Source organism: Crocodylus siamensis, chromosome 5, assembly GCF_052110815.1.
Source record: "Crocodylus siamensis isolate JL-2025a chromosome 5, ASM5211081v1, whole genome shotgun sequence".
NCBI classification, from domain to species: Eukaryota; Metazoa; Chordata; order Crocodylia; family Crocodylidae; genus Crocodylus; species Crocodylus siamensis.
Genome location: NC_143399.1, coordinates 32,943,617 through 32,964,083, shown reverse-complemented (window position 1 = coordinate 32,964,083; position 20,467 = coordinate 32,943,617). Strand labels below are relative to the sequence as shown.

At 44.9% G+C, this 20,467-nt stretch overlaps 1 protein-coding gene across 1 annotated transcript in view; it reads right to left on the bottom strand.

Annotated features, from left to right (window-relative positions):
• The window catches only part of DR1 (down-regulator of transcription 1), a 27,210-nt gene extending 6,754 nt beyond the window's left edge, over positions 1-20,456 (bottom strand). The window contains exons 1-2 of the mRNA XM_090046637.1: positions 19,916-20,456; positions 4,249-4,412 (exon numbers count right to left, since the gene is read on the bottom strand). Coding sequence (XP_089902763.1) covers positions 4,249-4,412; positions 19,916-20,135 — 384 coding nt within the window. The 5' untranslated portion in view covers positions 20,136-20,456. The remainder of the gene's footprint in view (positions 1-4,248; positions 4,413-19,915) is intronic.
• Between the last annotated feature and the right edge of the window lie 11 nt (positions 20,457-20,467).

The following is a 20,467-nucleotide window of genomic DNA, read 5'->3' as shown; positions in this document are numbered from 1 at the left end:
TACTATAGTTAGTGTCATAGAGGCAGTCCAACAAACATTTATAAAAGAGGCAAAAAGCAGGAAGCAGCAGAGACGACAACTGGAAAACTCTGTGGGCCTGATCACCCCGCAGACCGGTTCTCAGCCTCCCCGCCTGGGCATATCCCAGCGAAGATAAAGGCCTCAGAAATCCGACAACTGACAACGATTCACTGTGTTACAGTATTGCTTTGTGTTTCCCAATTATGAGCCGTTGACCAGTTCTGGGACTTAAGGAGCCGGCAGCCGCACCTAGCTTTGGACTTGTTCCACTGTTGGAACGCAAGGGCTGGCTCTGGAACCTCGTGAACCAACGGACACCCTATAGAGTATCCCATTCATGAGCTGTTGACCAGTTCTGGGACTACGGAGTCGGCAGCTGCTGGCTCTGGAACCCCATGAACCAACAGACCCCTTTAGTATCCAGCATACTGTAACTGAAGAAACATCGGAGACTCCGCTTCTCGACTGCCTCTCATCGTAGCTTAGACAGCATATCTACGCTCGCTATACTTGTATTTACTGCAACTTCGTTCCAACTGGCCTCCCCTCTTACTTGTAAGAGGGTGAGGCCAGGTGAGTGAATAAATCTTTTTATTTTACTCTATATCTACTCCGTAATAACTTTTATGACTAACATTCCATATCAATGAGCCGTTGACCAGTTCTGGGACTTAAGGAGTCGGCAGCCGCACCTAGCTTTGGACTTGTTCCACTGTTGGAACGCAAGGGCTGGCTCTGGAACCTCGTGAACCAACGGACACCCTATAGATTAAGAGACACTAACTACTTACTCTAAGCCGTCTACTTGTGCCAACTCGGCGAACCTCGAGGGCAGCTAAGAGCTACCTCAATTCCGCCCCACAAGCCGCGCGCTCGCACAACTCCGCAAAGCCCGCGGCTCCCCTAAGCGGTGCCGAAGCCGCTAGCCCGGCATTTCGCCACACTAGACAGGTTACAGGGATGGGCAGATGAGAACAGGATGGGTTTCGACACTGACAAGTACAAGATGATGCACCTGGGGAGGAAGAACCAGCACCATACCTACAGGCTGGGGAACTCCCTTCTCAGCAGTGCAGAGGCAGAAAAGGATCTTGGAGTCATCACTGATTCCAAGATGAACATGGGCCAGCAGTCTGGGGATGCAGTCAGGAAGGCCAACTACCCTGTCATGCATCCACAGATGCATCTCAAGCAGGTGATCCTCCCCCTCTATGCGACGCTGGTCAAGCCACAGCTAGAGTATTGCGTCCAGTTCTGGGCGCCGCACCTCAAGAGGGATGGGGACAACATGGAGAGGGTCCAGAGGAGGGCCACTCGCATGATCAGGGGGCTGTAGGACAGGACCTACAAGGACAGGGTAAGGGACTGGAACTTGTTCAGCCTCCACAAGAGAAGGCTGAGGGGGGAATCTAGTGGCCTGTCACAAACTAGTCAGAGGGGACCAGCAGGCATTGGAGGAGTCCCTGTTCCCCTGAGCACTACCAGAAGTGACTAGAAATAATGGTCAGAAGCTGGCAGAGGGTAGATTCAGACTAGACACCAGGAGGCACTACTTCACTGTCTGGGCGGCTAGGATCTGGAACCAACTTCCAAGCGAAGTGGTGCTGGCTCCTACCCTGGGGATCTTTAAGACAAGGCTAGACAAACACCTTGCTGGGGTTGTTTGACCCCAGTACTTTTTCCTGCCAAGGCAGGGGGTCGGACTTGATGATCTTCTCGGGTCCCTTCCAACCCTACAAACTATGAAACTATGAAGGGACTGCACTTAATGGCACTACTATATGCCTTATTCAGATAGGCTGCACTAACCTATGCTTATGGTAAGCTCTCATCAGCATGTTTGCCTAATGTGGGCCACATGCTTTGTAGTCATACTCTGCATTAGCAGCACTTAATCAACTTCACAAAAGTTTTTTACTGCTGAGCACATGCTGCTAGACAATGCAATTAGTGAGATTTTGTTGTAGGCAATTATAACACAAGGGGCTTTATTCCTTATGTTCCCCCCCCCACGTAGCATGTGTTGTATTGGAGTAAATACAGTAGAAATAGATAGGTATCTACCTGCTTATCTCTCTCCATCTATATATGTACCTATTTTGGTAGGTCTAAGCGGCAGATGTACCTTGCCTTCTAATGGTCTCAAGAGTCAGAGACTAAAGGTGCTAAGTATATCTGCACTTAGGCTCATGCTATGATGCTGTTTGCCAGTCTAGAAATTGACAAAACAAATTAAAAAAAACAAACATTTTTACTGCTGGAAATGAGAGGACAGGATGGGTCTCATGAAGAAAAAGCCAAATACCATGGATATGGTTTGGATTTGAGGAAAGAAGGGAGGAAGGAAGAAGTACAAATGATTCCCATGTTGCCAGTTTGGCAGAATGATAGTGTTGTCACAGCAACTGAGTAGGAAAAGCAGTTTTGGAAGAAAAACAATGGAATTAGCTGTTACTTGCTTGAGCATGAGCTGTTTGCAAAACGTTCAGGAAGAAGTCCTGAAAAGATAGGCCAAAATGCAGGACCTTGTTTTGCTTTTCAGGCAGGCCTGGAGAAATACATTTAACTTGTTTGCTTAACACTCATAAATGAATCCCAGTGATTAAACAGCATTATCAAGGAAAAAGGAAGAGGAGAAAGGAGAAGTAGGAAGGGGAAAAGGGCATTTCCCATTTTTAAAGGGTTGGAATCTTTGAACCGATTTGGTCAGAAGAACAAAAAACTGCATCACTGCAACTTCATAAAACTGATGATTTCCCAATATATTGTAGAAGGCAGAGGTGGGATGGTCTATAATTTGGGCCGGAGGGCCACTTAACAAGTTTAGATGAGCTGTTGAGAGCCGCACACATGCACACTCTCTCTCTCTCTCTCTTCCCCATCCCCATCGCCTTGAGCCCAGCCAGCTGTATCCACAGAGATGGGACAGCAAGGAGGCCTGCAGCCAGGTTCCACCCCACACAGATAGGGGCTGGATGCTTGGGCCCTGGCAGCTGCTGGGAGGAAGCAACCCTGCCCACCCACCTGGTACCATACCACAGCCAGAATCAGAGCTGCCAGGGCCCACGTGTGGCTCACCCAGGGCCTGAGAGGCTAAACTGCATCTCCCAGGCACCATGTGGGGCCAGACTGCATCTCCCAGTGTCCCTTGCAGTGCCAGCAGAGGCTGAGCCAGAGCCCGCCACCCACCAGCAGAGGCCAGAGCCAGAGAATGGCTTGCCCAGGACCTGTTAGACACTGCTGCTGCATGCATCTACTACCTGCAGGCCAGATTAAAAAAAGAAAAAAGTCAATCTGCAGACCAGATTTGGTCCATAAGCCATACTTTGCCCATCCCTGCTTTAGAGCAGTGTTTCCCAACCAGTGTGCCATGGCATAAAAGCGTGCTGTCAGAAATGAATGGGTGTGCTGCAGAATTTGGCATGGCAATGAGCTACAATAGGTATGAGGATGGGGAATGCCTTACCAGGTGTGCCACAGAACATTTTTATTAATGTAAGTGTGCCTTGGGCTGGAAAAGGTTGGGAAACACTGCTAACTGTCTTGCCTTCTGCCTGAATTTAGATTAGCAAGTCTAATTTATTAGAGTACAAGATGCATATAACACAGTAATTTTAATTTGGCAATAAAAAATAACCAACTACATTGTGTGGGCAATTGATTCTTCTAGAACATGTCAACTGCTGTGCTATTAGTCTTGAAACACACTACCATCTTGTCAACTGCAAGGCTATTATTAGAAGTAAGGCCCTGTAGGTAACAGCATAAGGAGCCTTAATGAGGTGCAAACAGCTAAACAGAGGCTGACAGGCTCTGAATAACAGTGAGCAAAAAACTGATCACAATCAGATTGTGAACAAATTAGCTTCCATCACTGTAAAAGGTACCATTAGTGTTGGGGAAAAAGAAATACAGAGTAACAGTAACTTTTTAAAGTCACAACTATGACAAAATATGACAAAGATACTTTGTTTAGCTGCATGTTTTTGCTATCACCAACCCAGTGGAAAAGTAATGCATTTTTTTTTCATTATTTTTCCACGACTCGAGGTCAGATTCAGTAAAATCTTTCAAACCCAAACAGATGATGAAAAGGGGGAGTATTCCGTATACGTTTCTGTAGAACTTTAGTTCATCTAAACCTTGCTGACAGCTTATTGTAACTGGCAGGAAAAAAAAGTCTGTATTAATCAGAAATACTAAAGTAAAAATCACTGCCTCACTTACTTTTGCAAATAACTCCTGTTGCTGCCTTAAGAGTTCTTCTTCTGGAATGCCAAGGTTTTCCAAACGAGAACTGGCCTTTCTTCTTTTTAGTGCTACTGTTTTGCATTCTTGTAAGACTTCTTTTACCTCACTGATATAGGAGCCAAAACCCAAACTTTCTAGTGCTGCAAAAAAAAAGAAAACATTGTTCAATTAGCATTAACACTGAAATCTGTAGTCAAGACACCAACTTGTTTAACTGTAAACATTTCTATCTTTAAATTCTTTTTTTACTTAGTCTGTAAGGTGCAACTCTACATTGCCTTCCGCCTTCCTTTACAGAGACAGAAAACAGTTTTAAAATGTGTTGTTTGCTTGTCTGTAATGCTTGACGAGGATTTTCCCCCTTCTCTTCCTATATCACCAAAAAAGAAAAAAAAAAAAAACAATTTCTAATTTTAGAAAGTAACCAATGTCAAGTGTATTCTTCCCAGTTTGGCTAACAAATTACTTGGGAGCTCCACATCTATTTCAAACCTTATGTAGAGCTAAAGATTAATGCTAGCCTCTTTAATGCTTAAGATTCCTTAAATAAAACTTAAAACTAGGTAGGTTATAAAGAATTCCCTTCCCTCCTATCTGGTCACATTTGAACCCTTGCAAATTTCTAAATTTCCCCCTAGTTCTCCAGTTTGGACACATTGTACAATTCATGCAAACCCTGACTATTAACTATAACAAAGCAGACACACTGATATACGCAAGATGCCTAAAAATGGTTGCATCATAAATGGGCAGAAAACGAATGCAGGCCATTTTCCCCACGCATGGCACCTCTAATGTTGCAAGAGACAGGTGATTAATCCTGTTACTCTGAAATCAGACAGAAGGCAGGGCAGAGTGGCACCTTATAGACTAATTCAGGGAGGCAACAGCTTGCTTTGTCAGCTGCTATGAATGGACCATTCACAGCAACTGACAAAGCAAACTGTTGCTTATGAATGCTTATGCCAGTAGTTTTCAACCTTTTTTAGACACCCTGGTTGAGAATCACTGGCATATGACTCTGAATTAGTTCATCTATAAAAGGTGTCACTGCCCTACTTTCTGCCTAATATCAATTATAGTTTGATGAATTTTGTAAGCCAAAAATAGATTTTCACAGCAGACAAATGGTTATAAATAAGGACATCCAAAGTGGGTGAAAAAAACCTTGGGCATGAGTCAGATGTAACTGCTTTATTTTGTAAAGGGCACCAGGAGACCATTCAATTAGACTGAATAAACTTACACAAAGACCTTTCAATGTGTAAGATTTGGAGCCTGTTTCCAAGCAAACAAGTCTGAGAAACTTGGTTTTGAGGGCAAGTTGGCTTTGTTTAAAGCTGACTTTAAAAGAAGTTGAAATGAGCAAGAAGGAATGGGAGCTCAGCAATAGTGTGGGGTAACAGTGAAGGCAGGACAGCTAAGTGCAATCTTCCTTCTGTTGCTCTGTACCTACTACTTAAATCAGCACATTTTTCCCTTTGTATTGAGAATTGGGGGTTACTCTCAAACAAACTGGAGCACAATGAACTCCAGTAATATTGGAGACAAACTTCAGCTTTGGACTCATTCCCTGACAGTGTTTATGCAAGCCCAAAACTTTCCCTGAGGCAGTCACAAGTTCAGTCTTATTTTAACCTTAAATCATGAGCTACTGTTCAAGACAGTGCTGGAACAGACTACACAACTGATTAAAAACAAAGTGTTCTATTTATACCCACTTAAGTTATGATCTGAATAATTACTTAACATCTTCCTTCTGCCCACAGCTAAGGATATATCACCTAATACCACACATAAATATTAACCCAAAGTCACTCCATTAATCAATTTTCAGCTCCCCATCTCTAGGTCCTAGGAAGCAACAAACACACAGACATAGATCCAGCGGGTACAGTGGCACAGTCCCATCCCCTTTGGCTGTGCTGTGCATATACAGTGACCGTTCTGAACTCACCAGCATGTTGCTGGCATACCCACTTTGTTCCAAGCCTGGATCCACTAATGGCCTTCAATATTTCAGTTGAGGTGCTGGCCTGCAAGCCACCTGCACCCCTCAAGTGCTTAACAGTAGACTAACAGGACTAGGGAGAAGAAGCACCATTAGTCCTAAAACTTCAGTTTAATCTAGAAAATGAGTTTATCCTAGTTCAACCTATTTAAAAGGAGCACCCAACACTGATACTTGTCCTAGTTGGAGATAATTGCCTAGGGGCTGGCTGCAGGCAGCTTTGTATGTAAGTTCACTTCTTTCTTAATCTACACAGACACTAAAATAGTATTTTTTTAAAAACAGAGATGATAAACTTCATTAGATCATACAAAACGTAGATGCAATGGTTTGTTTACTTACTCACTTAAAGGACATAAGGACAAAACCACAAGTTTGATCACGCCCAAAATAGTTTCACTTGCTCAACAAATCTAAACCCACTGCCCTCTGGATGGAGCAAAATTAAAGCTGGCTTTCAAAAAGAGTTGGACTCCTCAGACAGGTGCATATCTAATCCCAAACCAAAAAGATTATTCTGCACATGCAGGGAATAGGCAGATGAGAAGTTTCTGATCTTGCCAGTTTTCACGTGAAAATGCACTGACTCAAGGGGACATGCAATAGCCATGCAGCCTGACCTGCATCTGGGTGCACAAGTTACCCAGAGAAAGATGAACAGAATTTAACTGCACCTCAGCTACTCCACACTAACTGCTCGTGTATATGCTCTTAACCAGTGGTAGATAACACACCTAGCTTGTGGTAGCTTTCCCTCATTTATCTCATACTAACTTGCTCACAATTTTACCTACTAAGAGACTGAAACCACATTTGGCAAAAATTCAGCAGAAAGAAAAGAGAAAGTATCTTGGCAGTACCTGCTTGTCAAAGGAGCTCTTGCTTTGGGAATGTATAATCAGATCACAAGAAAGAGAGAAAGACTACAAAGTGCTTTAATAAAACTGAACTTGTTTATGCAAATGCTTGAAAGCAGGAAGGGAAAAAGTGGGGAGAGAGGGCTTTGAGGATGTGCTGAGAGCACAGACAGGGAGGGAAGGGGGATGGCAGAGGAGAAGACCCTGAAGGCCAACATATGGACAAACATGTGCTAGGATGTAGGAGCCAAGTCCCTCTTGGGTGATCACTCTCTCCTCCTGCTGCCCCAACCTGGGATTTGCCATTTCCCTTACCTTGCAGGTATGTTTGAACCCCATTTCTCAGTCCCCTATACAAGCAGGGAACAACTCCCTTTTCTTGTCCAGACCCACATGAATCAGCACTTCACAGCTGTACTATGCAGGGGTGTCTGAGCCGCTCTTCTCCACATGGCAGAACCTGAATGCCATTACTGCTGGAGGCATCTTACTCTCCTGGATCCACACAGCCTAGGTTCTGGTGGTCCTATCCTCCTGAAGTGTGGTTCACTTACCATCCCCCACACCCCCAATATGGGAGCCCTAGCTTGTCCTCTGTTCACGTGCCTGGCTGAGGGATTTGGATTTCTAAAACCATCCCCTACCGTCCATGTGACCCAAAGGCTTCCCTCACCATCTAGGGAAGACTTGACCCTTCTGTGTGAGGAACTGAGACTAGACATGATGCTAAAAGTATATTGTGCTGAGACCAGCATGGGGAGCTGAGGCCCACTGATTACTAATACAGGCTCTCAACACTGAGAAAAAAAGAATGAAAACACACCCAAAGGAAGAGAGCAGTTCACACCTCCTCTCAGAACTACTGTTTCAGCTGTATGTCTTCATGGGGCAGCCTCATTTAGCTGAGAGGGCAACTCCACACCACTATTTTCCAGTTTAAAAGTCCACTCTTACACACTCCAAAATCTGTGGTTTCTTGGCTTTCCTTCAAATCTGACAAATAAGTTACTGTGACATGAGCCAAAGCATGAACTTACACACAACTACTCCATGCTAGCTGTCCATGCACATGCACTTGTATCAGATGATGACAGGTAACCTACCTCTCTGTGAAAGAGGAGAGTAACCTCATATTTGCTACAAAACATTCACATGGGCAAATGCTGTAATTTTCCTTCACTTATGCATGGCTCCGTAACCTTAGTGTGATATTGGGTGGCAGGATATTGTTAGAGATCTGTGTGGCAGAGGGGGAGATCTTTGCACTATGGGCTAAAGATACAGCCCCTCAAAATACAACATTTAATGGCTGACAGTCTAGTTGTCTTGTGTGCGCACACCTAGGGATCGGACCACAGCTTTGATTGCGTCCCAAAGGTTCTCGCTAGTTTGATGTGGAATCTAGCCAGTACATATTATCTCACACCTTTTTGGAAAAACAGTATTAAATGCAACATTCGAAGAGTGTGACTGTACTGATAGATAAAAGAGTGACACTTGGTATCTGGGTGAAGACCCCATTCCTGCAGCTGGGATCTTAGGATTACTCTCTCTGTGCCTTTCCCCCCCCACAATTCCCATCAGCAATTCTGGAGCTTTAAGCTCTTCTCTCTATCCACCTCTTCACATGCCAGGATATTTGGAGGTTCTGATGTCCAACTTTTCCAACACCTCTTCCTGACTCCCAGTTGAGTCAAGACCTAGGAAAGTTGTAAAAGGAATGGGCAGGAAAGGTTTTTTTGAGCCAATGTGATCTCTCTTATTAGACCAACTGAGTAGTTGGAAAAAAGTTCTTAGCAAGCTATTGGGTGCAATCATTCTTCTTCAAGCATGAAGGGAATGCAAATTTAAGCTTCTGAAAACAAAGAAATACAAATTTAAAATATACCCCACCATCGCATGTGGCATGGAAACTGAATAGATGCAAGGGCTTTATTATGAGACTCAAGCATGACTGGGAGGCCTGACTGACTGACGCAGGCTCAGGTAAGGCTGGGGAAGCATTGTCTAGTAAAGGGCCAGAGCTATAAAAACCCGGAAGTGTGTAACTACCTGGGAAACTGTTGCCTGTGATGCAAGTGTACAACAATGGAAGACATCTAATAGCAAGAGATAACCCTTGCCATGCTAATGACTTCTAAAATGTTAATGGATTTATGGGTCAAAAATGGGGCAGCAAGTTGGAAGTGGTGGTAGAAAGCTAGATGTCATGAACGATTAGGAACAAGAAACATGACCAAATTTCTCTCACAAACTCATTACCATAACCACCATCACTACATAATAAACCTGTCAAGTCAGGTCATGACTGAGACTCCTCTCCTCAGCCCTGTGAACATCTACATGCTTCCAACATTTAAGTATGCAACCATAGCCCTCATTCTACTATAACAAAGTGTGCACGCATGGGAAAGCTCTCAGGAATCGCATCCCCTTCTTTAAGTCCGCCTAGCCACAGCAACATCTCCATGACAAATCTATAAACCCAACCACTCACATGATTACTAGCATTTTTCTGTCATTTAAATGAAGGCAGAAATTCAGTGAAAAGCACACACCAAGAACCCAATGTTCAAGTTGTCCTATGGCATCGCCTGCCATCCAGAAAGTAGTTTTATACAAAATACAAGCTTCTGAAAAAACATAAAGTGAAGTTAAGTTATTTAAAAAAAAAAAAAAGCCTCTGGAAACCAGACTGTACATCCATGGAACTAGAACTCTACCCCTAGGATTTGGTAGTAATCAACGGATATTACACGCAAGGCCTAGCAGCATTCATGGTAGCTATAGTAAATGGACAAGGAATTGGCTGGATCAGCTTGGCAGAGAAGTGAATGTGACAGCAGATGTGAGATTTGGTCTTAGATGTGAGATCAAACAAGAGCTGTGTGGGTCAAGAGAGATGAAGAACATCACAGTTTCAGCACTGTATTGTATTGGCCATCATTAACAGTACTGATGGTCTTCTTGCAATGGGGTTTATCAGTGATTTAGGAAGAGGTGACTGTGGTGTGCATGTTTTAATACGTAAATGAATGTATAGTGTTAGGTGGCATCACATTCCCAAGGGTGAGAGACTTGTTAAATCTAGCAGACAGGGTGCTCTTCCTATGGAGTAGACCAAGCACTGAACAAAGAGCAGGCAGCTCTCATTTGATAAGTCAAAGGCCGAGTGCATGTGAGAGCACAGTGGTGTCTGTGTTTTAAAAGTATACTAGACAGTAAAAACAGTGAAGAGCAAGCCCTTTCCCAATATTACTAGACAAGACAGAGAAAAGTAGTACAGATTCCAGATTACAGACTGGGGGTGTAGACAAACAGTTATAAAAGACTTGGGCTTTCCAATTAGTACATTTTGTTATGTGTTCTATGTTCTGGCTTTAGGTAAGGGAAAGTGAAAATTTCCATTTTTCCATTTGTGGCTGTGTTAGTGTTAAAAACAAGTTGCCATCCTTATGAAGAAAATACTAGGTGGGGAAAGAACTGAGCTAAGTCTTGAAGGTGTACACGATTAGGCCAGCATTTTTCAACCCATAGGTTGCAACCCAAAAGAGAGTCGCAAGAATATATCAAAAGGATTATGAACAAACTTTAAAAATAGACTCTTCTTTAAAAGGAGAAAAACACAGGAAACTGTGGCATTTCCCTTGCAGCCTGACATGGTTCCAGCCTGCAAGAAGCTGCTTGGGGCTCCCCAATGCCCCATACATGCCACCCACCACCCCAGTGCCCCACACACAAGGGGGCTGAGGACAGCAGGTCAGGAGTGAGGGGCACTGGGTTGGGACTGGCCACTGATGTTTACAAATGAGTCCTGGTACAAAAAAGGTTGAGAACCACTGCACTAGGCTAGACAAGCCTATGACATTCCTCGAGGCAAGGATATACCTAGTTGCACCCACCTTTGATTCCTGCTCCACCCAAATTTTAAAACTAAATGCCTGGCAGTCGCAACAGCAAGCAGCAGTGAGGGAATCAACTGACTTCATGGCTCATGATATTCTACTTCACTCCTAAACTCTTCATTCCACAGGTGTTAACAATCCTCTCTCCTTTTCTAATGGTCTTGATGTTCCACTAGTCAAGTGATCCTTTCTTCTGCAATTCTACTGTCCATTAGCTGCTTCTGAAAATGTAGCTTATATTTCATATCCCTGGAGGCTCCTTTTATTTCAAGTTAGACACATTAACTCAGAGGAATATCAACTTAGATATCCAAGTAACTGTCAGTGAAGCACTGCACTGTCAACATGATAAAAAAAAGAGCTAGTTTGTTTTATGAATCTGAAAGAGCTGTAGATTTAATTATAATTGCAAGAGGGCTAAAGAAATGACATCTTTCGATTTCATAGACATTTGGGCTGGAAGGATCATCGAGTACAGACCCCTGCCCCAGGGGCAGGAAGTCAGAAGGGATCATAGGATCCCAGCAAGATAAGCATCCAAATGTGTCTTGAAGGCATTCAAAGTGGGTGCTTGAACCTCCTCCGGTGACAGTCTATTCCAAACCCTGGGGGCTTGGACAGTGAAGATGTTCTTTCTTATGTTCAGCCTGAATCAGCTGCAGTGGAGTTTGTGACTGTTGGACCTTGTCATCCCTTGGGGCACTCTGGTGAACAGACATTTCCACAGATCCTGATAAGCACCCTGATAAAACTTATAGGTGGCCATCAGATCACTCCTAAGCCTGTGCTTTTCCAGGCTGAAGAGTCCCATGGCCCTCAGCCTTTCATCATCAAGTCTGTTTTCCTGACCTCTGATCATGTGCGTGGCTCTCCTCTGCACCCTCTCAAGCTTCTCCACATCATTTCGAATTGCAGAGCCCAAAACTGGACACAGTACTCCAGCTGCGGACTCACCAAGGCCGAGTACAATGGGAGAATGATGTCCTGGCATTTGTTTGAGAAGCATCTATGGATGCAAGCCAGCGTTTTGGTCACTTTACTAGCCGCAGTATCACACTGAAGGCTCATGTTCATCTTGTGATCAATCGTGACCCCCAAGTCCCTTTCATCTGTAGTGCTCACCAGCGTAGCACTGCCGAACCTATAAGCATGGTGCAGGTTTTTCCTCCCAAGGTGAAGAACCTTGCATTTTTCAGTGCTGAACATCATCAGGTTCTCATCCACCCATTTCATGAGCCTGTCAAGATCTGCCTGGATTAACCTCCTGTGCTCAGGTGTGGATGGTTTACCCCAGAATTTGGTGTTGTCAGCAAACCTGGTCAGTCCGCTTCTGACACCAATGCCCACATCATTGATGAAGATGTTAAATAGTATAGGCCCTAGGACAGAGCCTTGAGGGACCCCAATGGTGACTGCGCACCAGGGATTGGCTTCTGTCAACCACCACCCTCTGGGTCCTAACGCGGAACCAGTTCCCCAGCCAGCGAACTGTGGTGACGTCAAGGCCGCACTTAGCCAGTTTAGCCAAGGTGATCATGGGATACCAGATCAAAGGCTTTTTTAAAGTGAAGATATACAATGTCAATCTCTTCTCCCTTGTCCAGGTGATGGGTCACCTGGTCATAAAAGGAAATGAGACTGGTCAAGCAAGACCTACCTGCAACAAACCCATGTTGGGTATCCCTCAGGATATTGCCGTCAGCTAGTCTGTTAAGGATGGGCTCTCTGATAATCTTTTCCAAGACCTTACCAAGGATAGTTGTCAGGCCTGTAGTTTGCCAGATCTACTTTCCTCCTTTTCTTGAAGATAAGCATGACATTGTCCCTCTTCCAATCTTCGGGCACTTCACCAGAGCACCAAAAGCTCTCAAAGATCCATGCCAGGGGCTGAGCTACGATGCGTGCCAACTCCTTGAGTACCCTTGGGTGTAACCCCATCAGGGCTGGCTGACTTGAAGGCATCCAGCCTGTCAAGGTGTTCCTTCACAAGGTCAGCTTCAATGGAGGGCAAGGAATCTCCCTCACTTGGGCATCCCTGACCCACAGTGGGCAGCAGCATCCCATGGGACTGGTGAAAAACTGACACAAAATACTTATTTAGCAAGTTTGCTTTTTCCTGGGCATCGGTTGTCAGTTGCCCCATTGGGTTTAATAGGGGTCCAATGTTGCCTTTGCTTTTCCTCCGGCTCCCCACATATCTAAAAAAGGACTTTTTGTTGTCCCTGATATCTGTAGTTAGCTGGAGTTCCATTGCAGCCTTGGCTTTCCTGGTTTGTTCTCTGCAGGTCTGGACCAGAGCAGAGTATTCCTCTTTGGTGGTGGTTCCAGTCCTCCATCCTTTGTAGGTCTTCCTTTTAAGATACAGGAGGTCCACCAGTTCCCTGGAGAGCCAAGAGGGCTGCTGTGCCCTTTTGCTACCTTTCCTCCAAGACAGGATGGACTTTGCTTGTGCATCCAGGATTGCTCCACTGAGGAACAACCACTCATCCTGAACTCCCCTCTGCTTTGGGTTGTGGCCCTTTAGGGTCTCTCTGACAAGCCTCCTTAGCTTGTCAAAGTCAGCTTTCCTAAAGTCGAGGACTTCTGTATTACTGACCGACTTGCCAGCTTTACGACAGATGGTAAGGTGATCACCTCATGGTCGCTGTCACCCAGCTTCCCTTCGATCATCAGGTCACTGATTAAGTCGTCCCCAGTTGCCAGTATGAGGTCAAGCAGCACTTTACCTGTTGTCGGCCCTCGGAGTTCCTGCATCAAACAAAGGTCATCCACGCAAGAGAGAAAGCTTTGCGACTGCTCAGATTTGGCTGAGTGCCCCTCCCACGAGATGTCTGGGTAGTTAAAGTCTCCCAGGACAACCATACACCGGGAGCGTGTGGCCTCAGCCAATTCCCTGGTGAACTCCTGGTCAAGGTCTTGACCCTGGGTAGGGGGCCTGTAGTAGACTCCCACCATAGTGCCCCCTGTGCTGTGTTCCCCAGAGGGTCTCAAGCTCTCCAACATGGGTGCCAATGTCCGCTTGCAGGGACGTGTAGATTTTCTTGACATAGACAGCTATGCCCCCGCCCCTTTTGTCCACTCAATCCCTCCTGTACAGGGTATAGCCATCTATACCTGTGGTCCAGTATGGGTGGAGTCCCACCAGGTCTCCGTTATCCCAATGACATCATAGTTATTTGCATTTAGCAGGAGAACAAGTTCCTCCGGTTTATTTCCCAAGTCATTCATGTACAGGCACGGAAGTGTCCCCTTGGGGGCCCTTACCTTATCTACATTTTGTTCCAGGGCTAGGGTGGGATCCCTTAAGTGCCTTGGCCTGCTGGCTTTGCAAGGGTTGCTCAGCAGGCCAGGAGTGGCACTAGTTCCCCCATCCCCCAATGGACTTAGTTTAAAGCCCGGTGAAGCAGATCAGCCAGTCTGGCTGAGAAGAGCCTCCTTCCCAGCAGAGAGAGGTGGAGGCTGTCCCGTCCCAGTAGCTTGTTGCCTTTCTCTCCAAAGAGTGGACTGTGGTCATGGAAGCCAACGCCTACCTGATGACACCAGGGCACAATCTTTGGTTGACTACCTGGATCCTCCTCTCCCTCCTCAGCCCCTAGCCCGAGACTGGGAGGATCAAAGAAAACACACCTGTGTCCCCGCAGACCCTTAAGTCCTGCACCCAAATCCCTGTAGCACTTCATGACTCAGCTGGGAGTGCTCCGAGCCATGTCACTGGTGCCCACATGGATGAGGAGCATAGGGTAGTGGTCAGTGGGCTGGAGGACCATAGGGTTCTTCTCTGCAATGTCTCGGATTCTGGCTCCCGGGAAGCAGCAGACTTCCCAGGCCAGGGGGTTGGGGCGGCAGACTGCCCCCGCAATCCCCCTCAGGATGGAGTCTCCCACAACCCTCCTTTGCCCACTTAGCCCACTCCCAGCTGACTAGGTCCCTTTCCTCCACAGGGCCCTGCTTACCTGCGGGCAGGCCGGGGCTCATTGGAGGTCCTGGGGTCCCTAGACTCATGGGGCCGCAGCAGGCTTATACCTGCACATCTCACACTGGAGCTGGGACACTAGGGTTATTTTTGCTTAGTTTGTTGTGGCTTTTTATAAATTATATATGATATAGCACATTCATGCTCATGTCTATAAAATTATATTTGTTTTTACTTCAACCTTAAACTGAACTTTATAGACCTAAGTCCCTAGCATAACAGAAAAGCTTTTAGTTTCTTTTAACCTGGAAAAAAAAAAGTATCATGTTATATGTGATGATGCACATCTGCATCCCCTTTTCAAAATCTTAGATCCACTGGTGGCTTGAAGGTTTAGTTTTTAATGTAGATTTGTTAAAGAAACCTATGTGGAAACATGCAAAATGCTTGAGGTTTGTTTTCAATGTGGTATATGGCTTCATGATTCTTTTCCTGAATGCCCACTAGATTTGGCAAATACCACTGAAACATGAGTGACACCTAAATGCTTTACACCTAGTTTGACGCACCTAATGGCAGAATTGTTACTGACCAGAATCTTGAATACTTCATGGAGGAAGGGCACCTGCACTCTTAAAAACACAATCAAAATACGCTTTTGTGACAAGACTTAATGTTTAACATCAACTGTGAAGAATTCTTGGCATGGCTGCTCCTTCACATATATCTTGTTCAGGCTGAAAGTACAAGACTGCACAATGTTAACAATTTTTATGATCTTATGCCATTTATTTGAATACTTTGCTATAGAAAAAGCAGGCTGACTTTAAACAGGCTTTTTTTTTTTTTATATCAACTTACCCCATGATCTTTAATGACCAATAGAAAGGGAAGTGCAGGAAGGTCAAGTAGAATGAGATTTAAAAGCAAAAGAGGTAAGTTACATTTAGCAAAAGCTTAACTAGAAAACTGGCACTTTGCTGCAATTTGCAGAGGGCATACACTTTGGCCTCTCTTTATGCAAATTTGTTTTGTGCAAATTTTCTTATATGCAAGACATTATTTACACCAGAAATTCACTTTGTACTAGAAAAATTCGCTTTGTGCGGGGCTGGCAGAGTTCCATCCTGCAGGGGGCTGGGAGGAAGGGGAAGGAAAGCAGTGAGATGGGGGAACCACATGCATGTACAGCATGTACATGTAGCCCCAGGTAGCCTTGAGAGCAGCTCCAGCAGGTAAGTGGGGAGCAAGAGGAGGATCAAGGCCCCTGTAGGGAGGGAGCTGGGCATGGCTGGGCTGGGGCTGCTGCCTAGCCAGGTGGTGCTTGGGGCCTGGACCACAGTGTGTGGCTGCAGGGCCCCAGCAGGGTGCAGGACAGGGTCTCAGGTGACTCATCGGGGAAAGATCACAAGTTGGAACCGAGGGAAACTTAATCAGAAAAATCTTATTTGTGGCAACTTATTTTACATTACTGGCATAATGCAATATGTGCTGTCTTGTGCATAGTAGCCAGAGTTTGTACTTTCTTTTTAGTGTATTTAATCTTTTATCCGTGTATAGCACACCTTTGGCTTTGTGGCACTTTAATAAATAGGACATGTTGTCAACTGTGGACTTGCATCTTAGATACTGTCTACGCTATACACTATTTAGATTAAGAAATAAATAATGAAATCCTCCAAACAAGTGTTTAGTGTATGTAGAGACTCACACATATTTTAAGTTGATTTGTTACACAACAGGATACATTTTAGTATTACCTCAGCATATTGAGACCAAGAGGTTACATTATCAGAATAAAGCAGAGTACAATATAAGTACATTTGCTATCGATTTTCAATGAGTCTGCCTGCAAAGATCCAGTTGCAGCATCTTGCCCCTCAAAAACTTAAACATTATGTCCATTAATTCAAAGAAAGACTAAATTTGATTTGAGAGAAATCATGCCAAAATTTAGCACTGTTCTACTGAACTTCAGAAAAAAGCCTACAAAATACCTAGAAAGTAATTAAAATAAATTACTCTAAATGTAAACCACTTAAAACAAAGTCACAGGCACCTGAACAAATAAAGCAGCCCAGCTAGAAACAGAATATAGCCATGTAAAAGATAATACCTAAACCAGAAACATATCTTTCAGAAAACTGAAACCTAACCTGAGCAAAGTAACAAGTAATGGATAAATTGTGGCAGGTAAGATTAAGGATAAGAGAAATTTTGAAGAGGAGACAACAAACATAACAAAACCCCAAAGAATTATATAAGTATACAGAAAAAGAAAGATTACAAAAGTGGACGGTCCTTTGTATTAGAAGTGAACACAACAAGTAATCAAGGATAAAGACCTTGCTGAGACCTCTTATGATTTCTGTGCACCAGTGTTTACTGCAAAAAAAGGTAGACCTACCACGGATCATCTTTTTTGGCAAATTAAGCTGGAAGAAGTTAAAGTGTCTCACAAGTGGTGCCAGAACAGTGATAACGTTCAGAAGGAAAAATTTACAACTGCTATTTAATGGATTTGAGAGATGTGAAAGAGACTGAACTGCTACTAACAGCAGCAGTAATGTAGGTTCTCATTAAAATTAGCTACTATATTAGAACTGGACAGGAAAGCAAACATGGCATCTTCTTTAAAAGGGCAGAAGGGCTGAGCCTGAAAATAATGGTAGTCAAGCCTCCTTTCAGTACCAAGTAAATTGGTTTAAGCAGTAAATCCAAACAGAATGCTAAGACATGTCAGAATTACTGGAGCATATCAATACCATAAGATAAAAACAGGGTGTGGTTTTTTGGGTGGGGCAGCAGGGGATTGTTTTGTTTTACAAAAAAATTGATTTTCTAAAATTTCAAATAATGTTGTCAGTTATTGTAGAAAACTCTATGCAAGGCAGCAGAAACAAGAACCCCAAACACTTGGATTATGGGGAACAGAAAATACTGTAATTATATGCCACTTATAGAAAAGTTACATTATTTTCTTAAATGACATAAACCCTTATGATTCAGCGATGGGAGGAACATGTGAAACTACCACCATCACCTGTACTTCTGAAGAGTAAATACAGAAAGCAAAAGGGAAATAAGAATAATATGAAATTCTATGGTAGTAACACCCTCCTTACCATATTTAACAGACCCCAAGTGTGATAGTTTGGAATTAAAGTTGTTTTTTGTTAAAAAAAAAAAATGAAATAAAATACCACAGACAATACTTTGCAGACATGCTTGTGTGCATCACTTCACTTCAGTATCCAACCTCATAAAACCCCTTGAATATGCTTCCTACCAAAAATAATCACTGTGCACAAAAGGTAAACTAATTAGTCTGATTTTAAATTAAATCTGTCCACAGGATCAATCTTACCCACTCTTCAGCCTTTCCGAGTTCTATTTTCCAATTTCACTTGGTTGTCTTAATCCTCCTCACTACTATTCCTAGTATAAAAACGGTGCTGGTCCCTTTGTTGGCTACTTGAGGCAACTATATGTATCAGCACAAAAGCATACCAAAAATATTGCACACAATCTAAGTATGAGCTTTACTTTCTAGAGTCCAAGTTCCAGGCAATGCTGCCACAAAGTATTAGTTTCAAAGATATGTTTATTGCAACAAAGTTTAATTCACCTGCTCACCATAATTTGGACTTGAAAAAATCCATTTAAAAATTCCAAATGGAAAGCTTTTCAGCTATTTGAGTTGGTAAAAGCCATCATAATCTAGATTATTTCAATTGTTCATTAATATTTAATAAATCAGCTTTTAAAAGGAAATGCTACAAATGCATGATTTGGTTGTCTTTCTGAACTTGGAGACAACAGTACTGGTTACGCCGCTGCAATTCACAATTTTGTCAAGCAGTAGCAGAGTAAAACTAAAACTCTACTCACTTTCACTATTACCCCTCATATCTCTGTGAGCAGTAATGAAACTGTCAAAACTTGTGGTAATTTATGAAACAGCCACCCTAATTAGCATAATCCTTGAAGACAGGCGAGCATGTAGCAGCTATGGAAATAGTCAAACAAGGACAAATGAACCTAGAAAAACTCACTTTCAGCAGCCACATAGGGTAGGAACCAAATATCAGCAAACCCAAGGGCATATTTCCAGTTGACACACTTACTACACCAGAAATTGATACAGAAATTGCCAAGCTGTCCAAAGGCAGCCTGGTCAGTATCCCAGAACCCTCCTCACTACATCACTTAGACTGGACTCTCATCAGATGAAAGACCTGGGCCTCACTGTGAAAACCCTCCATCATCCCCTTGTCCCCCATTTCTGATACAACCTCAAACCAATTACTGGATCTCAAAACATTGTAAGGAAGATGGGGGAGCAGCAGCCTGCATGGCTGCTGGGCAAGATCATCTTCACCTCACGCATATGGGAAGATTCGGCACCTGGCCCAGGCACTCCAGGGAGCGAGACACAAAACAGAGCCTGGATGGTTTCATCAGCCCCGATGGAGGGCAAACTTCAGCTGCCAAAAGCTTGGGCTGCTATATGTATCTGTCTACTTTGGCTGTCCTAGAACAGCATTTCTCAACCTGTGGGTCACAAGAATACGTGAAACAGGTAGAAACAAACTTTAAAAATGGATTCTCCTTTAAGGGAGAAATACATGGGGAACCAGGGCTTTTCCCTTGCAGGCTAGCAGAACTCCAGGGGCTGCTTGGGGACCCTCTGCCCCACACACAGGGGGAGCTGGCGAGAGCGGGTCAGGAATAGGACTGGCTGTGGATGTTTACAAATGGGTCCTGGTATGAAAAAGGTTGAAAACCAGTGATCTAGAAGGTGCAGTGCCTAGCTTCTACTTGACTTTGAACTAACGCGGCTCCTACGTCTATCACCTCAGCCCCACCACCCATGCACGGCAGAGTTACAGGACCTCCACTTCCCGGCAGCCCACCCCATCCTGGCCCCCGCGGGAGCGAAGCCATGGACGCCCACCTTGGATGACGTGCTCGGGGGAAATGGTTTTCTTCTCCGACTTGTTGCAGATCTCGTTGGCCTCCGAGGAGATGAGGTGGATGAACTCGGTGCAGCAGTTCACCACCAGCTCGCGGGCGTCGTTGGCCACGCGCACGTTGGGGAGAGTTTCCTTGATCATCTTGTTGATGGCGGCCCGGGGGATGGTCAGATCGTCATCGTTGCCGGACGACGAAGCCATGCTCGCTCGCTAGCTCCCGCGCTCCGACCCCGCGGCAGCTCGCTCCTCACATCCAGCGCGGGGCGCTCGCCGCTCCGGGACCGACCGGCCGCCCGGGGGCCGGGCGCGCTCAGGGCTCCCGCAGCTGCTGCTGCAGTCGCCGCCACATCCTTCACGCGCCGCCGCTGGGCGCTCGGGCCATGCCGGCCGCCGCCGCCGCCTTATGACCAGAGCCCGAGGCAGACAGCGGCAGAAGAGCCCGCGCTCGGCTCGGCTGGCGGCGGCAGCTCCCCGGGCTGAGGGCGGCCGCAAGAGGGAAACGCGCTAACGCGGGGCACAGCCTGCAAGAGCGC